The sequence below is a fragment of the Grus americana genome (assembly GCF_028858705.1).
Source record: "Grus americana isolate bGruAme1 chromosome 34 unlocalized genomic scaffold, bGruAme1.mat SUPER_34_unloc_2, whole genome shotgun sequence".
Lineage (NCBI taxonomy): Eukaryota > Metazoa > Chordata > Aves > Gruiformes > Gruidae > Grus > Grus americana.
Genome location: NW_026561321.1, coordinates 174,367 through 196,797, shown reverse-complemented (window position 1 = coordinate 196,797; position 22,431 = coordinate 174,367). Strand labels below are relative to the sequence as shown.

General features: G+C 57.1%; 1 protein-coding gene across 1 annotated transcript; it reads left to right on the top strand.

Moving 5' to 3' along the window:
• Positions 1-1,025: 1,025 nt before the first annotated feature.
• LOC129200175 (adenylate cyclase type 10-like) lies at positions 1,026-22,329 on the top strand. The gene is made up of 24 exons (XM_054811453.1): positions 1,026-1,173; positions 1,474-1,578; positions 2,460-2,498; positions 2,782-2,925; positions 3,676-3,881; positions 4,314-4,407; positions 4,718-4,803; positions 5,374-5,565; positions 5,650-5,771; positions 6,304-6,380; positions 6,682-6,871; positions 7,746-7,798; positions 8,995-9,148; positions 9,872-10,064; positions 10,627-10,713; positions 11,147-11,430; positions 12,035-12,171; positions 12,922-13,038; positions 13,967-14,221; positions 14,716-15,054; positions 15,843-16,057; positions 16,194-16,301; positions 16,460-16,638; positions 22,004-22,329. The coding sequence occupies exons 1-24, from the start codon at positions 1,026-1,028 to the stop codon at positions 22,203-22,205; spliced, it is 3,726 nt and encodes a 1,241-aa protein (XP_054667428.1). The 3' UTR covers positions 22,206-22,329.
• Positions 22,330-22,431: the final 102 nt, after the last annotated feature.

The window sequence follows — 22,431 nt, the reverse complement described above, 5'->3', positions numbered from 1 at the left end:
GGGAACGATGAGAGGAGTCCTCCCCCTGAGGAGGAAGAAGTGGCAGAAACACCGTGAGATGAACTGACCGTAACCCCCATTCCCCGTCCCCCTGTGCCGCTGAGGGGGGGCGGAGGTTGAAGCCGGGAGTGAGGTTGAGCCTGGGAAGATGGGAGGGGTGGGGGGAGGTGTTTTAAGATTTGATTTTATTTCTCATTCCTCTACTCTGTTTTGCTTAGTAATAAATTAGATGAATTCCCTCTCTAAGTTCAGCCTGTTTTGCTCGTGACGATAATTAGTGAGTGATCTCTCCCTGTCCTTATCTCGACCCACAAGCTTTTCGTTATACTTTTTCTCCCCCGTTTGGTGAACGAGGGCAGCGATAGAGCGGCTCTGGTGGGCACCTGACCCCCAGCCAGGGTCAACCCACCACACCGGTGAAGGGTCTGGAGAAGCGATGGGAACAAAGCGCCGCGCGGATGGAGAGACGGCAGAGCTGCGGGGTTCCCCTGTCTGAGCGTTTGGGGGCCCTTTGGGAGGGAGCGAGGGAGGAAGAGAAGGAGCGAGCTTGCTGGGAAGATGGCGACAGGCTGTGTCGCTGCAGGGAGGAGGACCAGCGCTAGCAAACAGCTGCGGGTGCCGGAGGTCCTCGGGAACGGGGAAGCAGCTGGAAATTGGGCAGCAGGTCGCTGCAGGAGCCTCCCTTCGGCATCGTCCTCGAAGAAGTCGGGTGGTGCTGGCCGCCTCTTGAGTCAGTGGCTCAGCGTCAGGGAGGGAGCCTGGGCACGGTGGCAGCCGCTCAGCAGGCGATGACGTACGGAGGATGTCACCGCTGGCTGATTGTGTTGTTTGAGGGCAGCTGACGGGTCAGCGATGAGCTACAGAGGAGGTCACTGCCAGACGATTGTGACCACACTGTGAGGGCAGAGGGCCTGTCGTCCCGCACAGAAGCCCCGGGCTCACTGTGCATTGAGGTCCCCGTCCTTGTTGCAGCTGGGCACGGCTGTCTTCTCCTGAGGTACCTCGTGTGCCACAGGGCGCTGACGATGGCTTCTGCCTGGGAGAGGAAACTTCAGCGCTCAGAGCTGGAGAAAGCAGCGACTTTCGTCCCCAGGCTCCTCGCTGAGTGTGCCCCCGTGAGCCGTGTTCCCATTCAGAATATCGTCGGAGTGCTGCTCTTTGCGGATATTTCAGGTGGGGTGAGCAGGGAGGAGCAACCATGGATGGACACGAGCCGTTTTGGGACACGCCAGCCCCTTTGGAGCCCTGCCCTTGCCCCTCAGACAGAGTGATCGTTGCTGAGGTCTTCTGCTGGGATGCTCACAATAGAGCGGGCTGGGTTATCCTGAGCGGTCAACCACGGCTGCCACCAGCACTGAGCCAGGGCACGGGAAGGTGTGACCTACAGGCTCTCGGGCCAGGCAGCGTGGAACTGGCTGCCAGGTCCTTTGGCCCACAGGGGCATTTCCTGATTTCTGAGTGTCCCTGTTACAGGTTTCACTGCTCTGACAGAGAAATTCACCCAGAGGAGCGGCACAGCCAGAGGCACTGATGAGCTGGTGCAAACCCTCAATTACTACCTGTGTGATGTTTTGGAGGGTAAGAGCCACGCTGCAGGACTGTCCGGCATCGGGCCATGAGGCTGGTCATGGAGGGTGGAGGCAGACATGGTGGGCAGCCTGGTTCTGCCTCCTTGGAAGGGCTGGGGCTTTCTGTGAGAGCAGCCAGGGTCTGTCTGTCTGTGAGACCCTCACGAGCCCCTTTTCAGAGGGGACGTGTTGACCCTTCGGAGCTGACTGTGAGCACGTTGTGGCCATCTCTTTGGCAGCGCTTGTAGAGCAAAGCGAGGGAGTCCTCAAAGATGATGAAGGGTCTGGAGCATCTCTGCTATGAGGAAAGGCTGAGAGAGCTGGGACTCTTTAGCTTCGAGAAGAGAAGGCTCGGGGTGGGGGGGGATCTCAGTCATGTGTCTAAAACCTGAAGGGAGGGTGCAAAGAGGACACAGCCAGGCTCTTTGCAGCGGTGCCCAGCGGCAGGACCAGAGGCCGTGCCTCGGGGACACGCTGAAACACAGGTTCCCTCCGTACGTCGGGAAACGCTTTTTGAACGCGAGGGTGGCTGAGCACCGGCACCGGTTGCTTCCTCCTTAGAGCTGTTCAAAACCCATTTATCCGCCGTCCTGGGCGGCTGGCTCTGTGCAGCCCTGCTTGAGCAGCGGGGTTGGACCAGATGGACCCCCGAGGTCCCTTCCAGCCTCCACCTTTCCAAGATTGGGTGGTATCTCGAGGTCCTGCGTGCTGCGTAGGTACCGGGGCTGTGGCTACTGTGAGCCTGGGAGAGAGGCCGGAGTGGTGCTTTCCTGAGCTGCACCCCATGGTGCACCCTCGCTCGGGTGCTCCTCTCCAGGCAGAGGAGCTTGCTCCGTGGCTTCTGGAAGAAGGAGTCCACATGAGTCTTCCTTTCCTTCCCTCTGTCTGCAGAGATGCTGATTTTTGGAGGAGACATCTTGAAGTTTGCCGGTAGGTACTTAGGACGACGATGCCCACGGGTACTGATCTGCAGCATTTAACTGCTGTGGCGGCCATTTGCTCCGCTCTCCTCCTCAGGGGGCTCTGTGCAGCACCTTGAGCCAGCTTTCTGGCCACGCACGCATCCCCCAAGCAGTGCCCTTTCTCCAACTTTCTTCTTTTCTCCCAAAAGCCCATCTTCCTCAGCGCGTCGGCCAGTTTCTGCTGTCCCTGCCGCTGAGCCTTGCTCGGCTCGGGTCTCAGCAGAGCCTTTACTTTTCATCGCTTTCCCCAGGGGATGCTGTGCTGGTGCTGTGGAGAACACGACCCCAGGAGCTGGCTAAGACCATCAGCCTGGTGCTGCAATGTAGCCAGCAGATCCAGGCGAAGTACGGCAGTCGCGACACACACATGGGTCAGAAGATGCGACTGAAGATAGGTACGGGCGCTGTGCCGGGCGCAGATCTGTGGCACTCTCCTGTGGCTCTCCAGGGTGCTTCTCAGGAGCAGGGAATGCGGGGCTCCCTACTGGGGCTACTGCCAAAGGAAAGCATCTCCCGGGAGCCTTCAAGGGGCCAGCTGTAGTCAGAGCGGGGATGGGAGACCAGGACTGCTGGGTTTGCGTGCGTTTGCAGATGCAGAGGAAGCTTAAAGGCAGAGCGGGTGTCAGACCAAGTGTTAGGCTCTTGGAATGTCTGCTTTAGCACAGATGTCTGTGGGAGGTAGTTGTGCTTTCATTTTTTTCAGGTGGGGGCAGCTGTGCATCCCTTCCCCTGCTGCATTCTCCCCTGCCTTTCACACAGAGCGAAGGGGAACTGTGAGAAGGGCTTTTGCAGGCTGTTGTGTTTTCTCCAGCAGAAAAACAGCTACAACCTGCCTGCACGTACACGGAGCAGGCAGCGATCAAACCCGCTGTTCTGCTGGGCTTCTGGGGCAGGCAGCTGGCTAAGACGCCCGGCCCTCTCCACACATTGTCAATGTTGACTTTGTCTCTTTCTAGACACCCGTTTCAGGGACCTGTGTCAGTATCCCCCGAGTAGGATGGAGGGATGCTCCCCCCTCCATAACGCCCGTCTCCTCATTGGGCCTCAGATGAGCTTCTGAACAGCTGAGATGCTGGGGGCTGTAGAGCTCAGGATGTTCCCTGTGTCAGTTCCACTTGTCTCTCTCTCTCTCTCTCTCTCGCCAGGGATCTCTGCAGGGCCCATGAGCCTCCTGCTTGTCGGAGACAGGAGGCAGAAGTACTTCTTTATCTGTGGCAAGGTCCTGTCTGAAGTTTGTGAGGCCGAACGGCTTGCGAATGCAGGTGAAGTTATCCTCTCAGCCTCCTCCTGGGAGCTCTGCGAGCAGCACCGGCTCAGGACCCAGCATCTTGCAGGCAAAAGAGCCGTGAAGGTAGGTGGATGGGATGGCCTCTAGAGCCATTCTGAGGACCCGCATCCTGGACGTGAAGGACGGAGGTGTCAGAAGGCTGGCTGAGGAGCTGAGTGTGGAGAGAGCCGTAGCTGTGAAAGTGGGCAGGCAGCTGAAGCTCTCGTCCTTCCTTCTCGGGGGTAACTGTGGGCTGGGCTTGCTTGGTTTGAGGGGTTGGGAGGCACGGGAAGGGTTTTGGCCCCACCAGCAATGTCCTCTGTGGGTCATGGAGCCGTTGTTGAACAGCTGGGGGATGCCTGCCCAGCTCCGGTGCTTCTGAGGAAGCACTGCTGTCCCGTGCAGCCAGGTGGGCTTGTCCTCCTCTTTTCTGGGCAGTGACAGTGGAGGGCAGGCTCTGTCCCCTGGGACTCCTGGGGAGACCAGTGGCAGTGCTTCCATTCTGTGTGTCTTCAGGTTATGGGCATGGTTCAGATGTCTCGGTCAGAATGCCAAGAAACTTTACGCAAGCTCGTACAACACCCGGTGAGCCATGGCTTGGAGAAGGAAGGTGAGCACCAACTTCACCTTGTTTGTGATTGCCCGGAAAGGTGGCTGCTTCAGGGGCTGGAGAGGAACCACCTCCGTCCTCTCCCCTTCTTTCAGTTAGCACTCATGCTTTTGGCCCTCTTGGGCACGAGCTGGGGCAGTCGCTGCTGCTGCCTCCTCCTTCCGGGGGACAGCTCTGCCCTGAGCATCCGGAGGTGGGAACATGAACAAATGCAGAAGACTCTTTCACCTGCGTTTCCAGTGCCAGCCCCTACTTTCCAGCACCTCGTAGTCTCATCCTCCCAGCAACCACCTGCACTTTCTCTCCTCAGGTGCCGTGAGGCCTGCTTTCTTCCGCTCTCCTCCTAATGTGGAGGAGGTGCCTAGGGAGTACGTACCAGAAACTGCTCTCCGGAAGGTACGGCCAGGCCACCACTGCTGGGGGCTGCGTTTTTGGAGGGCAGAAGCAGCGGTGCATTGCGGAGGTGGAGTTCTCATGAGAACAGACAAACAAAAGAAAATGCACCTTGCGACGGCAACGCGGGGAAACTGAGCCAAGGGGCACCAGTGCTGCACCGTTGTGTGCATTGTCCTCAGAGAGACACGGGCGGTGGCAGGCGGACTTCTCCCTCTCTTGTCTTTTCCGTGGCTATGGTTCTGGATGTGTTGCGGACGTGATGGTGGGATAACGGGGAGATTCCACTGACGTCCCTAGAGCATCCCTGAGGCTCGCCCCTCATGTCCATCCCTGTCCCGAGATGGGGTGTTATCGGAGCACCTTTCCCTCCTTTGTCATTTGCGTTACATTTCGGTATCTGCCTGCCGCAGGCTGGGCGGCCTGCCCGTCATTTGCACCGAGAGGAAGATTTATCCCTTCCCCCCGTAGTATCTGCCACTGCCAGTACGCCTGCTCTCCCTCGGTACCTGGTGTGGGCAGTAAGCCGCCGGGAGAGCAGGCTCGTGAAGTCGTCACGCTCTTGTCTTCCAGTTTGATGACAGAGTGCCGCTGGACCTCTTCTCTGAGCTACGGCCAGTCACCAGCCTCTTGGTCCAACTGCAGGTTGCTGCAGATATGGACACGGAGGCTCTCCACACAATCCTCAACAATGCCAGCAGGATGATGCTAGAAGTCCTCCATCCTCACCAGGGCAAAATCAACAAAATCCTCCTGTTTGATAAAGTGAGAGGGTGGGCAGTGAGCAAGAGGGAGAGACTCCGAGCTCTTAGGCATCGTAGCAAGACGTGCTGCATCTGTCCTTGGCAGGGCTGCATGTTCCTCTGTGTGTTTGGACTCAGTGGAGAAAAGCTGCTCTACGAGAGTATTCACGCCTTGCAGAGTGCTATTCAGATCTTCAACTCGTGCTCCGCCCTGCTCGGGGAAAAAGAGTGAGTGTGTGAGAGCCTTGTAGCGTGCCCCCCCGCTTTGTCCCTGGCGGGAAGGGAGCAGTGCCCTGAGAGGTGGCAGGCGGCAGCCGTGCGGAGTGCCTCCAAGCAGACCGTGCTGGAACGAGCCCTCGCGAGGGCGAGAGGCTCCATGGTGCCGGAGGCAGGACTCCCGGGCGACTGGCCCACGAACGGGGATGGGGCGCAGCCACCTGTCCTCGCAGCTGGTGACATCGTGGGCGCCTTCCTCCCTCCCTCTTGGCTCAGGAGAGAGCTCTGGCCTTCTGCAGGTCACAGCTCAGGGGATGCGGCTGCAGGGGAAGTGCCCAAAACGTCCCTAGCCCTGTCCCTTGTCCCTTGCAACCCGGGTATGTTGCACCCCTGAGCTCCCCGCGTCCCCGAGATCTGTGCTGGTGGGGCAGGATGGCAGGTGGCCCAGGCTAGCGCCGAGGGGAGGTGCGGGAAGGGACGAAGCTGGGCGGGCAGGACTGCACCTGGGGCGCTGCTGAAGCCAGGCTGTTTCCCTGTCTGCCAGGGCAGTGTCTGTTGCAGTTACCAGCGGGACGGTGTTCTGCGGAGTCATTGGCCACCCTGGCAGGCATGAATACACAGGTACGAGGCGTGCGTCTGAGGCGCGGGAGCTTCAGCATGGCAGCCTGGAAGAGGAAGGCGGGCTGGGAGAGGCTTGCCCAGCAGCCGGTCAGGAACGGCCCAGGCGGCGTCGGTGGTGGCCCAGGGTGGGAGAAGGGGCTCTGCGGCCGGTTGTTCCCCTGGGTTCTGCTGACCCCGCTGTGGGGTTGGCCTGTGCCGGAGGTGAGGCAGCCATTGGCCTGGAAGGGCACCATGGGGCTGGTGGCACAGGTACATCAACGCGTGCGCTCTCACTCTCTCTCTCGGTTGCTCTCTCTGGCAGTCATTGGCCAGAAGGTGAATTTGGCAGCCCGGATGATGGTGCAGTACCCCGGGCTGGTGTCCTGTGATGCAGTGACCTACGCCGCCTCTCGGCTGCCCCCTTACTGCTTCAAGGAGCTGCCAGCGAGAGAGATGAAAGGCATTAGCTGTCCTGACACTATCTATCAATACGTGGGGATCGCCAAGAGGAGGTGAGTGTCCTCTGAGGGGGCTGGATGAGGGGACGGTGGCACCGAAGGTGCAGCCTTGGCCAGCAAGGAGGAGTTCTGCAGAGAGAGACCAAGCTGGTCTCCCTTCCCTGTGGAGAGGCTTTTTGCCTCTCCCCGCTGCCGTCTCCTGCTGCTGAGGGAGCGGGAGTGAAGCCAAGGGATGGGGAAGGTTCTTGTGTCTTGGTAGACACAACCTGGCCCTGCAGGCTCTGTCCAAATGGCTTTCCATTGTGCTTTCCGTGCTGTGCTTGCTCCACCATGTGCCCTGGTAGCGCTGACCCAAGGAGGTTTTTGTCCCAGCTGCTTCTGAGCAGGAAGCTTTGGGCCAGTCTGGTTCCCATGGGGAAACCTGGACCATAGGGACACTCTTCCTCATGTCTTCCTGCTGAAATCTCAACCCTTCCTCTGGGCCAGGGGTTTGACCTTCTCTTTGGATGACGGTTTGAATGTTAACATTGCCGTCTCTGAAACTACAGGAAGACTTGAGCCAAAGGTGCCAGGTGCTTGGCATCCCAACCCGTTCAGTGACACAAATCCTCCTTTCCAAGACGCTTCTTTTTCTTAGCCAACATTGCACACCCTGTCTCCACTTTCTCTGGGTTTGGCCTCTGGTGGTGGGCTGTTAACATGTTCTCCTGTCCCGCCGTGGCCACTGGGTTTCTTTATGCTTGAAGCTGTCCTAGCGTGTCAGCTTGAACTTTGTCTGGCTGGAGGAGTGTGCAGGGGGATAATGCGCTGCTTGAAAGAAAAGCAGGTACCCGAGGAGCACATCCTGCCCTTCCACGCCAGGCTGCTTCGCTATGTCCCCTGGCTTCTCACCAGCTAATTGGCTTGTTTTCTTTTCCCCTGCTTCTAGCATGTTTTGCATGGGTCTTGCCAAGGAGAGGTCAGAGTACGTCCCCTTGCTGGGTAGGTGGAGAACGCCTTGCTCTTCTTCTGAACCCTGGTTTCTTCCCCTTGGTCACTCTTAGTGTCACACTGGGAAGGGAGAAGCTTTTGCCAGGGATGGTGCTGCCTGCAGCGGCCCTAAGTGACCCCTGTCTTGGTGCCTACCTGGTTGATATCTTTGGGTTGGAAAGCAGGGTGAGGCGCCTGGTGCTCCCTGCCATGCTCCAGACCTGGTAGGGAGGTTCCTTTCAACTATGGAGCTGCTCACACCCTGGGGGCTAAACTGATTCCTGTCTTTGGGATCAGGAAAGAGGTTTCCTTCTGCCAGACTGACGGAGAGTTTTGGTGGTGGGTTCTCCCCCTTGTACTCCTCAGAGTTCCTTTCTTGGCAGCATCTGGGCGTAGACATGGAATTGTCAGGACACAGGGGATGCCTTTAATCACTCGGTATCTTGCCGGATGTTTTGGGCCCTGTTATGGGTTAACCCCAGTAGGCAGCTCAGCCTCACAGAGCTGCTTGCTCCCCACCGTGGATGGGGTAAAGAATCGGAAAGGTAAAAGTGAGAACGCTGGTGGGCTGAGATACAGACAGCTTAATAGGTAAAGCAAAAGCTGCGCACGTGCTTCTTGCGCACCCCCAGCCTGCCCGCTGGTGGGGTGGCGTGAGAAATGGAAAAGGCCTCGACACTGTGCAAGCACTCTTCAGCGATAACTATAAAACATCATTGTGTTATCAACACCGATGTTTGGTCACAAATCCAAACCGTAGCACCATACGAGCTGTTACTGAAGAAAATTAACTCTAGCCCAGCCAAAACCAGTCGAGGCCCGAAGGTGCTGCCTTAGCTACTGGGAAGCGCTCTGTGGCTCACGGTACAGCGAGGAAATGCTTGGAGTCTCTTTGGGACAGAGCTGCCTGCAGCAATTCAAATCATCCCGTCCGGTCTTGAGCAGGATCACTGTGGGGATTTGCATGGGGCCGGCATGTGGAGGGCAGAGGGGCAGGGAAGAGGGCATGGGAGCTGCGCTGTGGGGCAGGCGGGCAGGTGGGTCCGCTGCTGCTCTGCGGATGGTAGAGGTGCAAAAGCTGGGATGAGTGAGTGGGCGGGAAGAAGGCCTGAGTGTCGGCAGGCTGGCAGACGTGGTGGCAGGGAAGGAAGCTGCGGTGGAGGGTGCCAGCATGCCCCAGCAGCTCGTTTTCTTGTTTGCCTTCACAGGTCGGGAGAAGGAGCTTGACCTCTTTGCCAGCTGCTTGAAAGCCTATAAGGATTTAGGACGAAGGCACATCCTGGCATTTGAAGGCACGATGGGCTCCGGCAAGAGCCACTTACTTACTGAACTGGCCTATTTAGGCCAGGCTGCTGGCCACAGGTACAGATTTTCGACCTGTAGCTTTGGGGACTGCCCCTGCCCATCCCCTGAGAGCCACGGAACGCTCCAGCCCCTCCGCCAGTGCACCCGGCCCTTGGACTGCAGCCTTCTGAGAAAGCCTCCTGGAGACGCTCCCTAGGAGCTCCTGCCTGCTCTGCTCCCGCCTCTGCCTCTTTGGGGAGCTGGAGGTGGCTTCTTGAGCCGTGGCCTTTCCTCCTTCCCCTCTGGGCCAGGAACAGACAGAAGGAAAGAGCCCAAGCTCAGTTGCTGCTCGCCTGACTCCAGACCCAACAAACAGTGGAGTGGCCTGTTTTAGAAGCCCTGCTTGCCCTCTGCTTGCTTCCCAGAAGCAGCACTGGGACAGAAAAGCCTTCCTGTGCTCTGGGAGGCAGACTGCTAAGGTCTGGAGCCCAAAGGCGAACTCACCACTTGCTCCATCCTTGCCTCTTAGCCCCATGAGTTCCTCTGCAGGGGGCACGTAGCGAGACCTGGGAGACGCAGGGTGCTGCGGGGACACAGGGTCTGGACCCTGCCAGTGGCTTGGCAGCAACTGCCCCCTCTGTGCCCTTTCTCATAGGAGGAGTGAAAAGCTTGGCCTTCTCTGGGAAGCACTTTGGGATGGGTGGCTGAAGAGACCTTCCCCGCCAAGGGCACGTCCACCCCTTTTGCCTTAGAAGGCTCGGGCTGTTGGGGATCTCGGTCCCTTTTGCTTTTGCACGGCAGGGTAGTTGCCATGGAACTGCTGGAGGTCGACATGAGGCAGTCCTTCTCTGCCCTCGGTGCGCTGACAGCCAGGGCCCTGGACCTCCAGGAGCGTGAATCGTGCCGTGCCAGGCAGCGCGAGCTGCGGACAAAGCTCCGAGGGACAATCGAAGAGAGCAGCTATTGCCTCCTCAATGACGTTTTGCTTGTCAAGGTGAGAGCGAGAGGCCGCTCTGGCCCTGGAGAAGGCCTTCTCGTGACCTTTTCTGGGTCTGACGTCGTGTGGGCACGCTGCTGGGAGTGCCTTAGCTCAGGGGTGGGAATCGCAGGGGTCAGAGCACACGTTTCCCATTCCTGGGCCCGGGGGGGCCCTCCCTCTCTGTGGTGAGTTCATGTCCCGCGCTGCATGCGGCGGTGCCCGGTGCCGCCTTTGGCACCCTGGAAGTGGCACCGGAGAGTTGATACAGAAGGGCTGGTACTGACCTCATGCTGAGGTCACCGCTGTGTGAGTGGTCTGCTCCAGCCAGCCCAAGATTCCCACAGCCAGAGAACCAGCTCTTCAGCTCGCCCCCAAGCCCCAGCTCTGCCCAGACCCTCACCAGAGGGCCTCTGCTTTTGGCTCCAGGTGAAGTCCCCACTGTGGCTCCTTGCAGCTGTCTGGGGCAGAGGTACGGTGCTGAGGCCAGCAGAGGCGGTTTGCTCTGTGGTCTTGCTTGGTGGGTAGGTGTGTCTAGCCCTGGAGCGATGTTTCTCCCTGACTTTGCTTTTCCGGCCAGTTTCCCATTTCAGACAAGGTTCGCAAGATGAGCGAAACTCAAAGAAAAAGGGAATTGCGCTCGGCTTGGGCAAAAGTGCTAAAGAAGGTGAGCATTTCTCCTTCCTTCCTCCTGGGTCAGAGAAGGAAAACAACCCTCCCGGCTGCGGGCTCTGCACCACAGCAGTGTGAGCGGGCAGGAGGAGGACCACGTGCCTGGGTCATCGCGCCCCCACTCTCCACCTGCTCCTCGCAGCCCAGCAAACACACCCAATAACTTTCCTCCCGTAAAGTCTGCTGTGGAGGAGGAACAATGTCTTCTGCCTTCCCTTGCCCAAGCTCCCTCCTCCTGCAGGGCAAGTGATGTTAGGTGTGACCCTAAATTCTCAAAGAAATTGAGAGCCAGTAAGCTTCTGAGCAGGGGAGTGTTGGGGAGAAACTGCAGAGCATCCTCAAGAGAGACAGAAGCTAAATCTCCTCCCCTGGAAGACACTTGAGAATCCACCGGATTTCCCTCAGAACAACCTGCTTTTTTTCTTCAGGCCATCGGAAGAGACTTTGGCATATTTGTCATCGACAACGCCCAGTTCATCGACCCTGCCTCCTGGAGTATCATGTCACCCGTGCTCCAAAACGTCTCCTTCTTCATGGTCACGAGCTTAGCTCCGGGCTACGCGAGAACAGAGAGCTTTTGCAAAGCCGCAGCAGCCAGCAGGACGTCCCAGAAAATCATCTATCTTCATCTGGATGAGCTGAAACCTTCAGCTGTGGTGCAGAAAGTCTGCCAGGACCTTGGAGTGGTCAGCATCCCCAGGGATTTAGCGAGGTAAGTTTGAGGCAGGGGAACTCTTCCTGAGGGCTTGAACCTCTGCAGACCACGGAAGGGAATCAACCCCCCAGGAAAGGGAGCGCAAGGCTGCTAGAAGCATCACGGACTCCAGCCAGTACCAGATGTGGGTTGCTTGTTATGCCTCACCCTGGCAGGTGTGAGCTGAGAGCGGGGCAGCTCCCTGGACAGAGAGCGTGGGAGGTGTCAGCCCTTCGCTGTCGCACAGGGAGGAAGAGTCCCGAGCCCAAGCCTGGCTGGGGTGTGAAAAAGCCTTGGTCTAGGTGTCCAGGCCGTGGGGGAGATTCCCGGGGCAGAGGTCCGCCCTGCTGCCAGAGAGGATCTAGGCTCCTGAGGAGAGGAAAGGCAGGGCTCGGCGCTCTGGGCTTTGAGCATTGTGCGCAGTTCTTTCTCCGCGGGCGTCAGCGAAGGCTGGAGGTTCAGGGGGGCCCGAAAGCCCAAGCCAGCGGGAGGACCGTGCCTTTCAAAAGTGAGGTGTAGCTGTGACAAGGATGCTGGCTACCCTGTCACGCTCGAGTGACTTGCTGCCCACCTGAACTGCGTTTCACCTTACTTTCCTTGTGCTGGGTCTGCTCCTGTCCAGGTTCCTGCTCCAAAGAAGCTCGGGGATCCCATATTACTGCGAGGAGCTGCTGCGCTGCCTTCGTTGCAAGGACACGCTCTTGTTCCGCGCCCGGAGGCGGGGTGAAAAAGCAGAGGACAACTGGGAGAGCCTGATCAGTAAGCACCTTTGCTGCTGACTAGCGAGTTGTTGCACAGAACAGCCTTGCCCCGTCATTCCCCCGTGGATCTGGGCAGAGTCAGATCTTGCAGCAGTGCAGAACTTGGTCTGGTGGAGGTGTGGGCTCTGTGTGCCTTGCTGTTGGGACAGCCAAAGTGGGGGCTAGCGAGTTCTGGTGGCTTGAAGGGACCTAAATTCTCGCGGTGGGGGTTGAGGGGCTAAAGCACAGGGGAAATCCTTCCGGAGCATGCGTGTTTCTGGTGGGTTTAGGCATTCTAATGGGCACGTAATCTACCTTAGCCAAACGCCAGCTCGCTTGAGAACAAACCCCACTGAGAGCGCAATGCCAGCCAGAGTGCCGTGGCCTTGGGAACAGCCAGGACTGACGTGACGTTTTGCATTATCCCCGGCAATTTCCCTGGCTGTGGAGGTAGCGCTGTCGAAGGCAGCAATGCTGCTGCTTTCTGTCCCGGGGCATTTGGTCGCCACCTGGGAAGTCTGGAAGCTTTGACCGAGGGATGTTTGGGGAAAGCTGGTCTGAAGGCACAACATCTTTGGGAGGGCCATGCAAAGAAAGGCTTGCAGTGGAAACTGTTTTGCTCTGCTTCATGACCAGTCAGTGTGCCTGCGCTGGACCATGTCAGGTGGGACTTGTCCCATCTCAGGTGAATTTTGAAACGTTTCGCAAGCTGCGAGTCACTTTGCAAACTGCCTGAGTCGTGCTCTTTTGCTCCACCCAGCTGCTGCAGTCGAGACTTCAGCCCTGGCAGCAACCTCGAGCTCCAGTGCCGGGAATGATGGCAGGGTCTGCATCGTCAGACCAGATGTGAACCTGGAGAACACCGTGCTGCCCACCGCTTTGAAAGGTGAGGGGCCGAGCACCACTCTGCCGGCTCATGGCTGTGCTGGGGCCCCTTCCCGGCGCATTGGTTAGAGGGAGGCTGGGCATCTGTGTGCTGCAGAGTCACCCTCTCAGCTTGGGAGCTCTGCTTGGAAGGTGGCTCCGGTCCGACCAGCATGTTGGGGGACCTGGGGTTGTGGGCAGCCGTTTTCCCCTCCTGCGTGTGGACGGGCTGTGAGCCTGCTGGCTGATTTCCAGCAGCAGGTAGGAGAGAAAAGGTTATTAGTGCAACACTAAAATGGCTCCCTTTTCTCACAGGAACAAATCCTTTGCTGGGGAAAATCTTTGACTTGCCTCTGACTCAACTTTGAACGCAGCTTCTATCTCGCTGTTCTAAGTTCCCCAGCTAACGCTGGTCTCGGGGCACTTAATCCAAGCCAAATCCATCTTGTTTCCCTGTGGATTGGCACGGAAATCCCCCCATAGCCAGGGGAGCTGGATGGGGGAGCTGTCAATGAGTGTCCCTCCTCTCTAGCCGTAGACGTCTGTATGAGCAGAAACATCTTGCTAAAGCATTCCTGCTATTAAGTTGTTTTGCCCAAAAAGGGGGGAAAAAAAAAAAAAAGGAAAAAAAAGAAAGGAATAGTATCGTACTCCAGATCTGGTAGGGCGCTTCATGGGATGCCTGTACCTGCTGGATACTGCCCTCCACGCCCTTGGTAGGGGAACATTTGTTTGAGCGTCTCGCTCTTCCCCAGGCCTTGTGGTCTGCGATTCCAACAGGAGCGGAGCCACTTTGAAGACGCTTACCCTGGGCTGCGATTGTCCAGCAGGCGCAGTCCTGAGGAGAGGAGGCCAAAGCCTACCCCATTTCATGGGTTGAAACTTTCTGGCCTCTCCAGCTTCAGCGTGGGGAACAGGCAAGAGAGAGACGTGTTGCTTCGTTTTGACAGAGATTGCGCTGGCTCAGCTGGACCAGATGAAGCCGCTGAAGCAGACGGTTTTGAAGTTTGCAGCTGTCATCGGGCTGGTATTTACCACCCAGCTGCTGTCGCACATCCTTCCCGCTGACATCAGGCACAAGATGAATTTCTTGTTGGACATGCTGGTGAGCGACAACATCCTTAAGTGGCTGAAAAGCACAGAGGTGCCAGAAGATGTCCAAGATGCTACCGAGGGGCCAGCCAGCTCTCTGCAGGCAGGGCATGGTAAGTGGTAGCAGTAAGGTGGACAAGGGAGCTCCCAGCTGTGTCCCACCGGGCTCCCCAGGGCACAGTGCGCTTTCCCCGGTGATGGAAGCCATGGAACAGGCATGGCTGTTCAGGATGGGTTGTCCAAAGCTCTTACAAGTCAATCTCAAAGCACGCTAGCTTTGATTCCCTTGTGGTGCAGGGCGGGAAGCTCAGGAGGCTGGCCGCTGCCTTGCTAAGAGCCGGGAGAAAGCGCTGGCCAGGGCTTGCTTCGGCCGGCAGCGACATCCCCAGCGCCAGCCTGGAGTGCAGCTGAGCACTGTGTCCCCAGGGCTGTGCTAGCGTCAGTAAGGCAAGCCGGGCCCTTTTGCCTTGTGCTGCAAGGCTCGGTGTGCAGCAGCGCTGGTTTGCTGCCAAGGATGCGCACCAAGGCATGACTTTCGTGCCCTGGCTGGGACAGCCCTGAGCCCTGGCCCCAGCTCGGGCTGATGCAGAGGCCCTTTGCCTTGCAGGAGCGGAGAGGCCCTCTTGGAGCAAGAAGACCGTGGAGCGGCGGTCTGGCGTTCTGGCCTTCTGTGTCCCGCTGCTGCGGGAGGCTGCCTACGAGCTGTGGCTCGAGAGACAGCGGGTCGCCTTGCACCGCAAGTGCGCCGCCTTCCTGGAGCGGCACGCGCACAAATGCAAGAGCTGCGGCCAAGGGGACTTTGTTGACTTCCACCGCTTCGCTGTCACCGGCACCCAGGATGGAGGGAGCTGTCAGGGTCCTGCTGACCAGGGTGACTCACGCAGCTGGGAGGCCTTGGTGCTCGCAGGAGAACAGATGAAGAGGGATAGGACCCATGCCATTGAGGGTATGCTGTGCACCATGCTCTGCAGCCCAGGCCTTCCAGGAGGCCAGGGGTGTGTGTGGGGAATTGGGTGGGAGCAGGTCTGCTAGGGATGAGCCCAGGTGGTAAGGATGACTGCTGCAGACTGTCCTCAGTGTGTCAGGACCCTTGCAAGGATCCTTGCAAGCCCGCTGGGAGAGGGAGAGCAGCTCTTACCCCAGGGTACGCGAGGCGGTGTCTAACCCCTTGTTTTCTTTCCAGATGCTGCAGATGCTCTGCAGCAGCAGAAGGCTTTCAGGGAGGAGGATTTTGGGTGAGCAGACAAGGTTTTGATTATTTTCGAAGGCAGTGAGCTCAGGGTCTCCAGAGGAGACAAAGGAAGCGCCGGCATTTGGCTGCCAGTTACTTGTGACACTGGCTAAGGGAACAGGCTTTGTGTGGGGTGGGAGCTGGGAGGAGAGATGGCCATGGAGATGAGAGAGTGCTTGAGGATGGCCGTGGGCTCAGAGTGATCGTCTGGAGCAGCCCTTGCTTTCCAGTTCCTACAGAGTAGCACTGCAAAATCTGCAGGGGAAAAGCCACCGCAGGGACTCGGGTGGTTTGCCTGTGGGAGGTGACAGAAAGCCCAGCTTGTCTTTTCTCCCTACCTGCAAAGCCCCTGTAAGAGTCATGCCTGCCCGTGGCCTTGTGCTCTGCTTTGAACAAAGGGCTTTTGATGCCATCTCCGTGGGGAGAAAGGCCAGTAGAGATGATGCCCATGTATTCTTTGCTTTCTTCTTCCCCTGCGAACTGTGCTCGGACTAGTATGGCAGAATGGTTTCTGGCAAAGAGCGACCAGACGACTCAGCTGCCCAGCAAGACTGACGGCAAGCACGACGGCGCGTGCTCGTGCAAATGCAAAGCCATCGTGGAATCGGTGCTTGTGCCTTTGGCTCGCCACTACATGGCAATGGGCGATGCTGCCAGGGCCTTTTACTACCTTGTGGAGTGTGCGGCTGCCTACCTGCATGTCTCCAACAGCTACATGGTGAGTTGCACTGCTTGCCAGCACCCGGGGGTGAAACAGCCCCTCTTAAGACAGATGCCGGGGACAACGCGGGAGGACGAGGCTGGCCATGGGCTCTGCACCCACGCTCACCTGCTCTCTGTGTGCTTGCTCAAAGGCCCTCATGAAGCTGAACGAAGCGGAGGTCCTGAGGAACTCAGTAGAGAAGAAAGCGAATGTGATAGCCCGCTTTGATGAGGCCACCTTCTTCAGCCTCAAAGGGGAGGTAAAGAGACAGGGAGGCCTGGAGGGATCTCCTGGGGGACGGAGCTGGATGCCTTCCCCAGTTGCAGGGGACATCCCTGGCATCTCCAGCCACTGGCAGATTCCTGCAGTCTCTTGGGCAACTAGTCCACGCCGGGATGTTTCCCTTTTCCTGTGCAGGTCTGCTGTCATATGGGACGTACGAAGCTGGCAAAGAAAATGATCAGGAAGGCTTTGTGCCTGCTCAGAAGGCACTTCCCCCGGACCTCCGTTCAAGCCTTTGCCAAGTCGCAGGTGGAAAAGTTGCCGTGTGCCGCTTATGTTGCCAGAAGAGCGTCCTCCCTTCCGCAGGAGGCCTGGTAAGAAGCAGAACTGAGAACCCGGGGGAGGAAGAGCCATTTCCTACCCGGGCCCAGCCCCGGCCCTGTCCGATTTAGCACTGTACAGCCACTGCCTCTGGGCCCAGCCATCTGGGCCCAGACCTGCCTAGACCTGAGGCCGCACCTAACCTGACGCATAGGCCTTAGCAGGACCGAGGCATTAAGGAGCGGCTTTGGGTGAAAGCACGCCTTTGGGTGAAAAGCAGCTTGCAGCCGGGGACGCGTGTGCTGGGGGGTTGGTGGTGGCTGGGAACAGAGAGCTGTAAACAGGGAGTAGAGGCTGAAGAGGGGCAGGGGGTCTGGCGGCACATCTCTTTGCTAGTGCTTTAGCTCCAATGTGGAGGGATTCATGTAGCTGGCGGGCATCTCTTAGCGTCCACAATCCTTTAGCAGCGGCATCTGCTTTGTCGTTACCGGTTTGGAAAAAGCCTTTAATTGGGTCGTGGCTGTTGACGTGGATGACTGATATGGTACCTTTTCGGGGAAAAAAGCGCTTCTTCTAGCATTAGAGCTATTGTAGACGTCGACACACCGGGTCCTGACATGGCTAAGCAAAGCTTGGCCACGAACATTGAATCGGTTACTATATTGAGATGTTCCATTCGGAACAGTCCGCATGCCAGTACTACTGCCGCCGCTTCCAGCTGTTGAACTGAAAGCACACGATCGGTCATTTTGATACGGTGCCATTCTCCTTCCGATTGCCATACTGCTGCCGCGGTTGAGGTTACTGAGGATGCGTCTGTGAAGACCGTTGGTCCCGGCTGGGGCCGGTCCATGACCTTCTGTGGAAGGTCGATGTCGACGATTTTCAGCATTTGAGTCCAGGGGGGCTTTCTGGCATGCCGGACTTCTCCACCAAATCCGACGAGGGCTACAGCTAGATGTTCTGACATTGCTACTGATTGCGTTGGGAGCTGTTTGCGGAAGGGTAGGTATATTGTGGCAGGTTCAATGCCTAAATGTCTTAGGGCGAGTTTTCTGCCTTTCATGATGAGGTTACCAAGGCACTCGATTCCTGGGGAGAATGCACGTGATGGTTTTCCCAGGACTACCCATTGTATTGGTTGAGCTTTTTCGGGGGGGCCCTGGGCCAGTGCCCCTACTCCCCCTCCTGCCGTAAAATGCACATACAGATCGAGTGATACATTTGGCTTCCATCTGGCGAGTGAGCTTGACGATATCTGCTGCTCAATAAAGTCAAGAGAGCTCATTGCTTCTGTCGTTAAAGTTTTTTGTTCCCATGGGTTCTTACCTTTCAGAAGGTCGTATAAGGGGGACATGCTTTCTGGAGGGACCAGGACGATATTGCGGAGCCATTGCAAGGATCCTACTAACTGTTGCATGTCGTGGAGCGTCTTGATGTTCCGACGGATTTTCATTTGGGGGGGGGTTATGTAGGAGCTCGTGATGTTTACTCCTAAAAAACTTACACATGGTCCTCTTTTAATTTTTGCACTCGCGATTTCGAACCCGTTTGTTTTTAGAGTGTCTGAAATTGTCGACACTAGCTGGTCCACCTGACTCCCTGACGGTGCGGCGATCAAAATATCATCCATATATTGAATGATAGTTGCAGTCGGGTCGCTGCGTCGAACCGGTGCCAGTGCCCGATCTACCGTTATTTGGCAGATAGTAGGCGAGTTAATCATTCCTTGGGGTAGTACTTTCCACTGGAAGCGTAAATTGGGGCGTTGGCTATTTGGGAACACGACGGAAAAGGCAAATCGTTCTCTATCCTCCTCATGCAGGGGCATCGAAAAGAAACAGTCTTTAATGTCGAGAACAGCGCAAGGCTGTCCCTCTGGTATCATAGAGTTCATAGGTAACAGCGTTTGGACGGGACCCATTGGTTGAATTTTCTCGTTTACCTTACGTAGGTCATGGAGGAGGCGAAATCCCTCACCCGATCGTTTGGGTATTACAAAGACTGGGGTGTTCCATGGGCTAGTAGAAGGCTCTATATGGCCTCGTTGTAGTTCGCGGTCGATTAGCTCAAGAAGAGCATCCATTCGAGGCTTCGACAGGGGCCGCTGCTCGACCCACACTGGGTCGGATGATCTCCACGTCAGTCTAATTGGTAGAAGTGGGTGTGTAGCAGTGGCCCTTATGGTAAATTTGTCACCCTGGCTTCTAATAGAGCCAGAGCGTCCCTTCCCAACAGGGGTGGGACTCCTGACATGACATATGGGAAAAGGTTGATGGTTTTCTCTGGTCCTTTTTCTGTGTGAAGCGTAATTGCTATTAATTGGGCGCTTCTCCGAGCTCGAGTTAATCCTCCGACTCCACCCACCAAGGGGGCATCTTCCAGTTTCCAGCGTGGGGGCCAGTTCGTTTCGGGGATAACGGTAACATCTGCTCCGGTATCGATCAAAAAGGGGACGCTAATGGTGGTGCCATCTAAGGTATTGTAGAGGGAACAGATTCCCCACACCACCGGCGGGTTATCACACCTTACTGTCAGGGCCACCCTGGGGTCTCGCCCCCGAGGGGTGGTAGTTGCTGTCCCTGAGGCAGGGACGGGTTCGGCTGGATCGTCGGTTGAACCATAAAGTCGGTCGCCCGTCGAGGGGGCAGCGGATTCGGGAGCGCTTCGCCCCATTCGGGGTTGGCATAGTTGGGCCGCCTTATGTCCCAAGTGGGAGAGGGCTGTGTGCGGCCCGGGTGCCCCCTCCCCTTTGCGTTTCCCTGGTTTTTAGATCTGCATTCCCTGGCGAAATGCCCTTTCTTTCCACAAGCCCAACACGGTCCTCTGGGTCGATTTTGACGCGGGGCGGGCAGTGTTGACGGGTCCCTAAGCCAAGGGCAGTTTGCTACGACGTGGCCTGCCTGGCCACATTTAGAACATACCATCATATTAGCTATTGCGGTGCGAACGGCAACTTGAATCGGGGCTAGATGTTCTTCATTCGCGACACGTTTAATCATGTCCGCGATAGTTGATCCCGCTGGCAGCGACCGTAAGATTTCTTTGGCTTTCGAATTACACTGCTGGCGTAAGCAGTCTGCAAGGACCGGGCCTTTTGCTTCCACAGGCAGGGTCGAGGAGTCGATCGCTGCCTGGAGGCGATCTACAAATTGTGTAAAACTCTCACTTTCATTCTGTTTTATTGTGGACCATGGCGATGGCTTGGCGACAACTCTGGAGGCTACACGGATAGCTTCTCTGGCCGCACGAGTAGTTGTCATAACTTCATGGGCCCGCAGGCCCTGGGCTTGTGCATGGGGGGTAATCATTGTTGGGTCTGTACCCATTAGCCGCTGTAGGCTGGAGCCGTGTAGTGGATGGTCCACCCCGGTTACTCGGGCTAGTTGCCTCGTACAGTTGTCCTCCCATTCTTGTTTAAAAACAATCATCCCTGCCCCGTCAAAGATCAGTCTGCAAGTCTGTTTTATATCGAATGGGAGCATATCGTCTCCTCCGAAAATCCCGTCTATTAGGGTGGAAACCAAGGCAGAATTGAGCCCTTTGTCTGCGATTGCTTTAACAATTGTTTGTATATCCTTAGGATTTATTGGCGAGTGGACCCTTTGACCCCCATCCGTCACCCGGACTGGGAATGCTAGCGCGGCCGATGGGGCCCAGTCGGCGCATGCGGTCTTTTATTTTCCTCCAGTCCGTGAGAGGGATTTCTCCCCCTCCTGGTTCCTCTTTAATTTGGATGGGAATATTTTGGCCCTTGACTCTGTTTATCTTCGTTTCCTTCTCCTCTAAGTTCGAATCAGTTGTAAGCCACTCGTCCCAGGAAGCGTCTGATCCGGAGTCGGAACTCGACTGACTGGTTACTTCCGGGTTCCGGTACCGTTTTGTCGGGCTCCGGCCCCGCCCTTTTCCCTTGTGGGTAGGTCGTTCCCTCCATCTTGACCCGCCTCGCCTTCTGACCGACAGGGTGTTTGCCCTATGAGGGCATTTTTTCCGATAGCCGCTCTGATTGGGTTTCCGCCCCTCATTCCCGCCCCCCTTCTCTCCCCGTTCGTCCCCGCCGCTTTTCTCCTCCTCGTTCTCCTCCCCTTCTTGTTTGTGTGCGCTTGTTGATTTTAGCGCTTCCTCCCTGTTCCCGCCGGAGGCATTCTCGCCCTGCCCTTCTTCTTTGTGCTCGGCGCCATCTTGGGGCGCGTAGGGCGGTGGCGTAGTCCAGATTTCTTTAGGTTCTGATTTTTCTGGGGTGCTTCTGGCCTCCTCGGCTAGCGCACCCCAGAAGGATTTAGCTCGTTTCTGTCCTTCCGTAAGCGGGTCGGGGTTTGGGGATTGAGGGGACGCGTCGCCCTCTTGCAGATCTTTAGGCTCAGCAGAATCACCAGCGTCTGGGGGGAGCAAAGTCTGTGTGGCTGCCCCGACTCCCAATTTCGGAGTGGCCAGCAGACAGCTCTTTGCCGCCCTCCAGGTCTCCTGCTCTTGTATAGCTTTCTGCAGGGCGTGTACCACTTTCCCCCATGATTTAAGGTTTTTCCCACGACCCGAGGACATCGTCTCCTCGGCTAACGCTCTAGTGCACTTCTCCCACACTTCAGGGTGGAGAATATCCACCGGCTGGTCAATGACCCCAATTTGTAAAAGTCTCGCAACTGCGAGAGTAAAAACTTTAGGTTTACAATCAATCCCCCACTGCTTCTGTAATTGAGATACGACCTTCACAAGGGCTTCCATCCTCCTTGTTGGTCCGGGAGCGTCCTCCCCGCCGGGCTGGTCCTGCCGCTCCGGCCACCGTTCACCCGATTCCAGGCGAGTTTTCCCGGGTTTCGGCACCACTTGTCGCCTGTCGTTGGCGTGACGACCTGGTTCAGGAACGGCACGACGACCAACCCCGGGTCGTTCGGTCCATTAGCTCACAGACACCAATGTGGTGGACGGCAAATGGCATTTATTGGTGGGCAACAGAGCATTATATAGCTTAGGTTTACAACATCACATCCGTCTGCTTACGTCGTAAATTAAACACTATTGGCTATTAGGAGAGGGGTCTTATCTTTCCGTACAGCGCGACATCTTCCGGCCGCCGGGCCCTGACTACCTACAGGACCAGGACATGGGGAAGGAGCAGTAGGTGGAGGTGTGGGACTGAGGAAGCTCAGAGGGCGATACCCCCTTTCCTGCCAGTTCCTGCCTTTGGCTTGCCCCCCCACCCGGCGCTGTAGTGCCAACGTGCCCTCCCGAGCGGTCAGCTCCCCCCGGCAGCACTTCTTTGTTTGTCCCCTTCCGCTCGGGCAGCCCTCCCTCCATCAGCTCCCTGTCCTCCCAGGAGGCGTATCCAGCTTGTCCGCTGCTCCGCTTTCCCTCGTCCCTGTCCGATTTAGCACTGTACAGCTAGTGCCTCTGGGCCCAGCAGTTTCTTTTGTGTGGCAGGAGGAAGAGGCTAGCCTGGCTGCTGCGGCAGAGCTGCTGCCTTTCCTTACTGGAGCGTCTCTTGAGCCTGGAGGGTACTTCCAGCGGACGGACGGTCTCCCGCCTGGCAGCGTGCATGAAGGCCAACATGGACAAGGCAGCGGACTCCTATCGGCAGCAGATTCCTGCCACAGACAGACTTAAAACAGAAGGGTGGAAATGAAGTGATGTTATTAAATATCTGCTTTATTATGACCTTTGCTGTCGAGCCTTTCTTTCTGAGGCATGGAAAGAAACACTGTTGTCTTGTTTCTGTTGAGGACTACTGCTGCTCCATCAGTGATGACTACAGCTCTCTCACAGGCCCTGCTGCAGACCCATGATTGAAGACGCTTCTGATTTTAGGTCACACTCACACCAGAGACCCTCGAAAACCCTAGCCCTCTCTG

What these genes read in the sequence shown, in the direction of transcription:
- LOC129200175 (XM_054811453.1), top strand. Translation starts at nt 1,026, where the DNA reads ATGGCTTCTGCCTGGGAGAGGAAACTTCAGCGCTCAGAGCTGGAGAAA. An exon ending in CCTGTGTGATGTTTTGGAGG is followed by an intron (nt 1,579 to 2,459) that starts GTAAGAGCCACG and finishes CTCTGTCTGCAG; the next exon opens with AGATGCTGATTTTTGGAGGA. An exon ending in ATGTCTCCAACAGCTACATG is followed by an intron (nt 16,058 to 16,193) that starts GTGAGTTGCACT and finishes GCTTGCTCAAAG; the next exon opens with GCCCTCATGAAGCTGAACGA.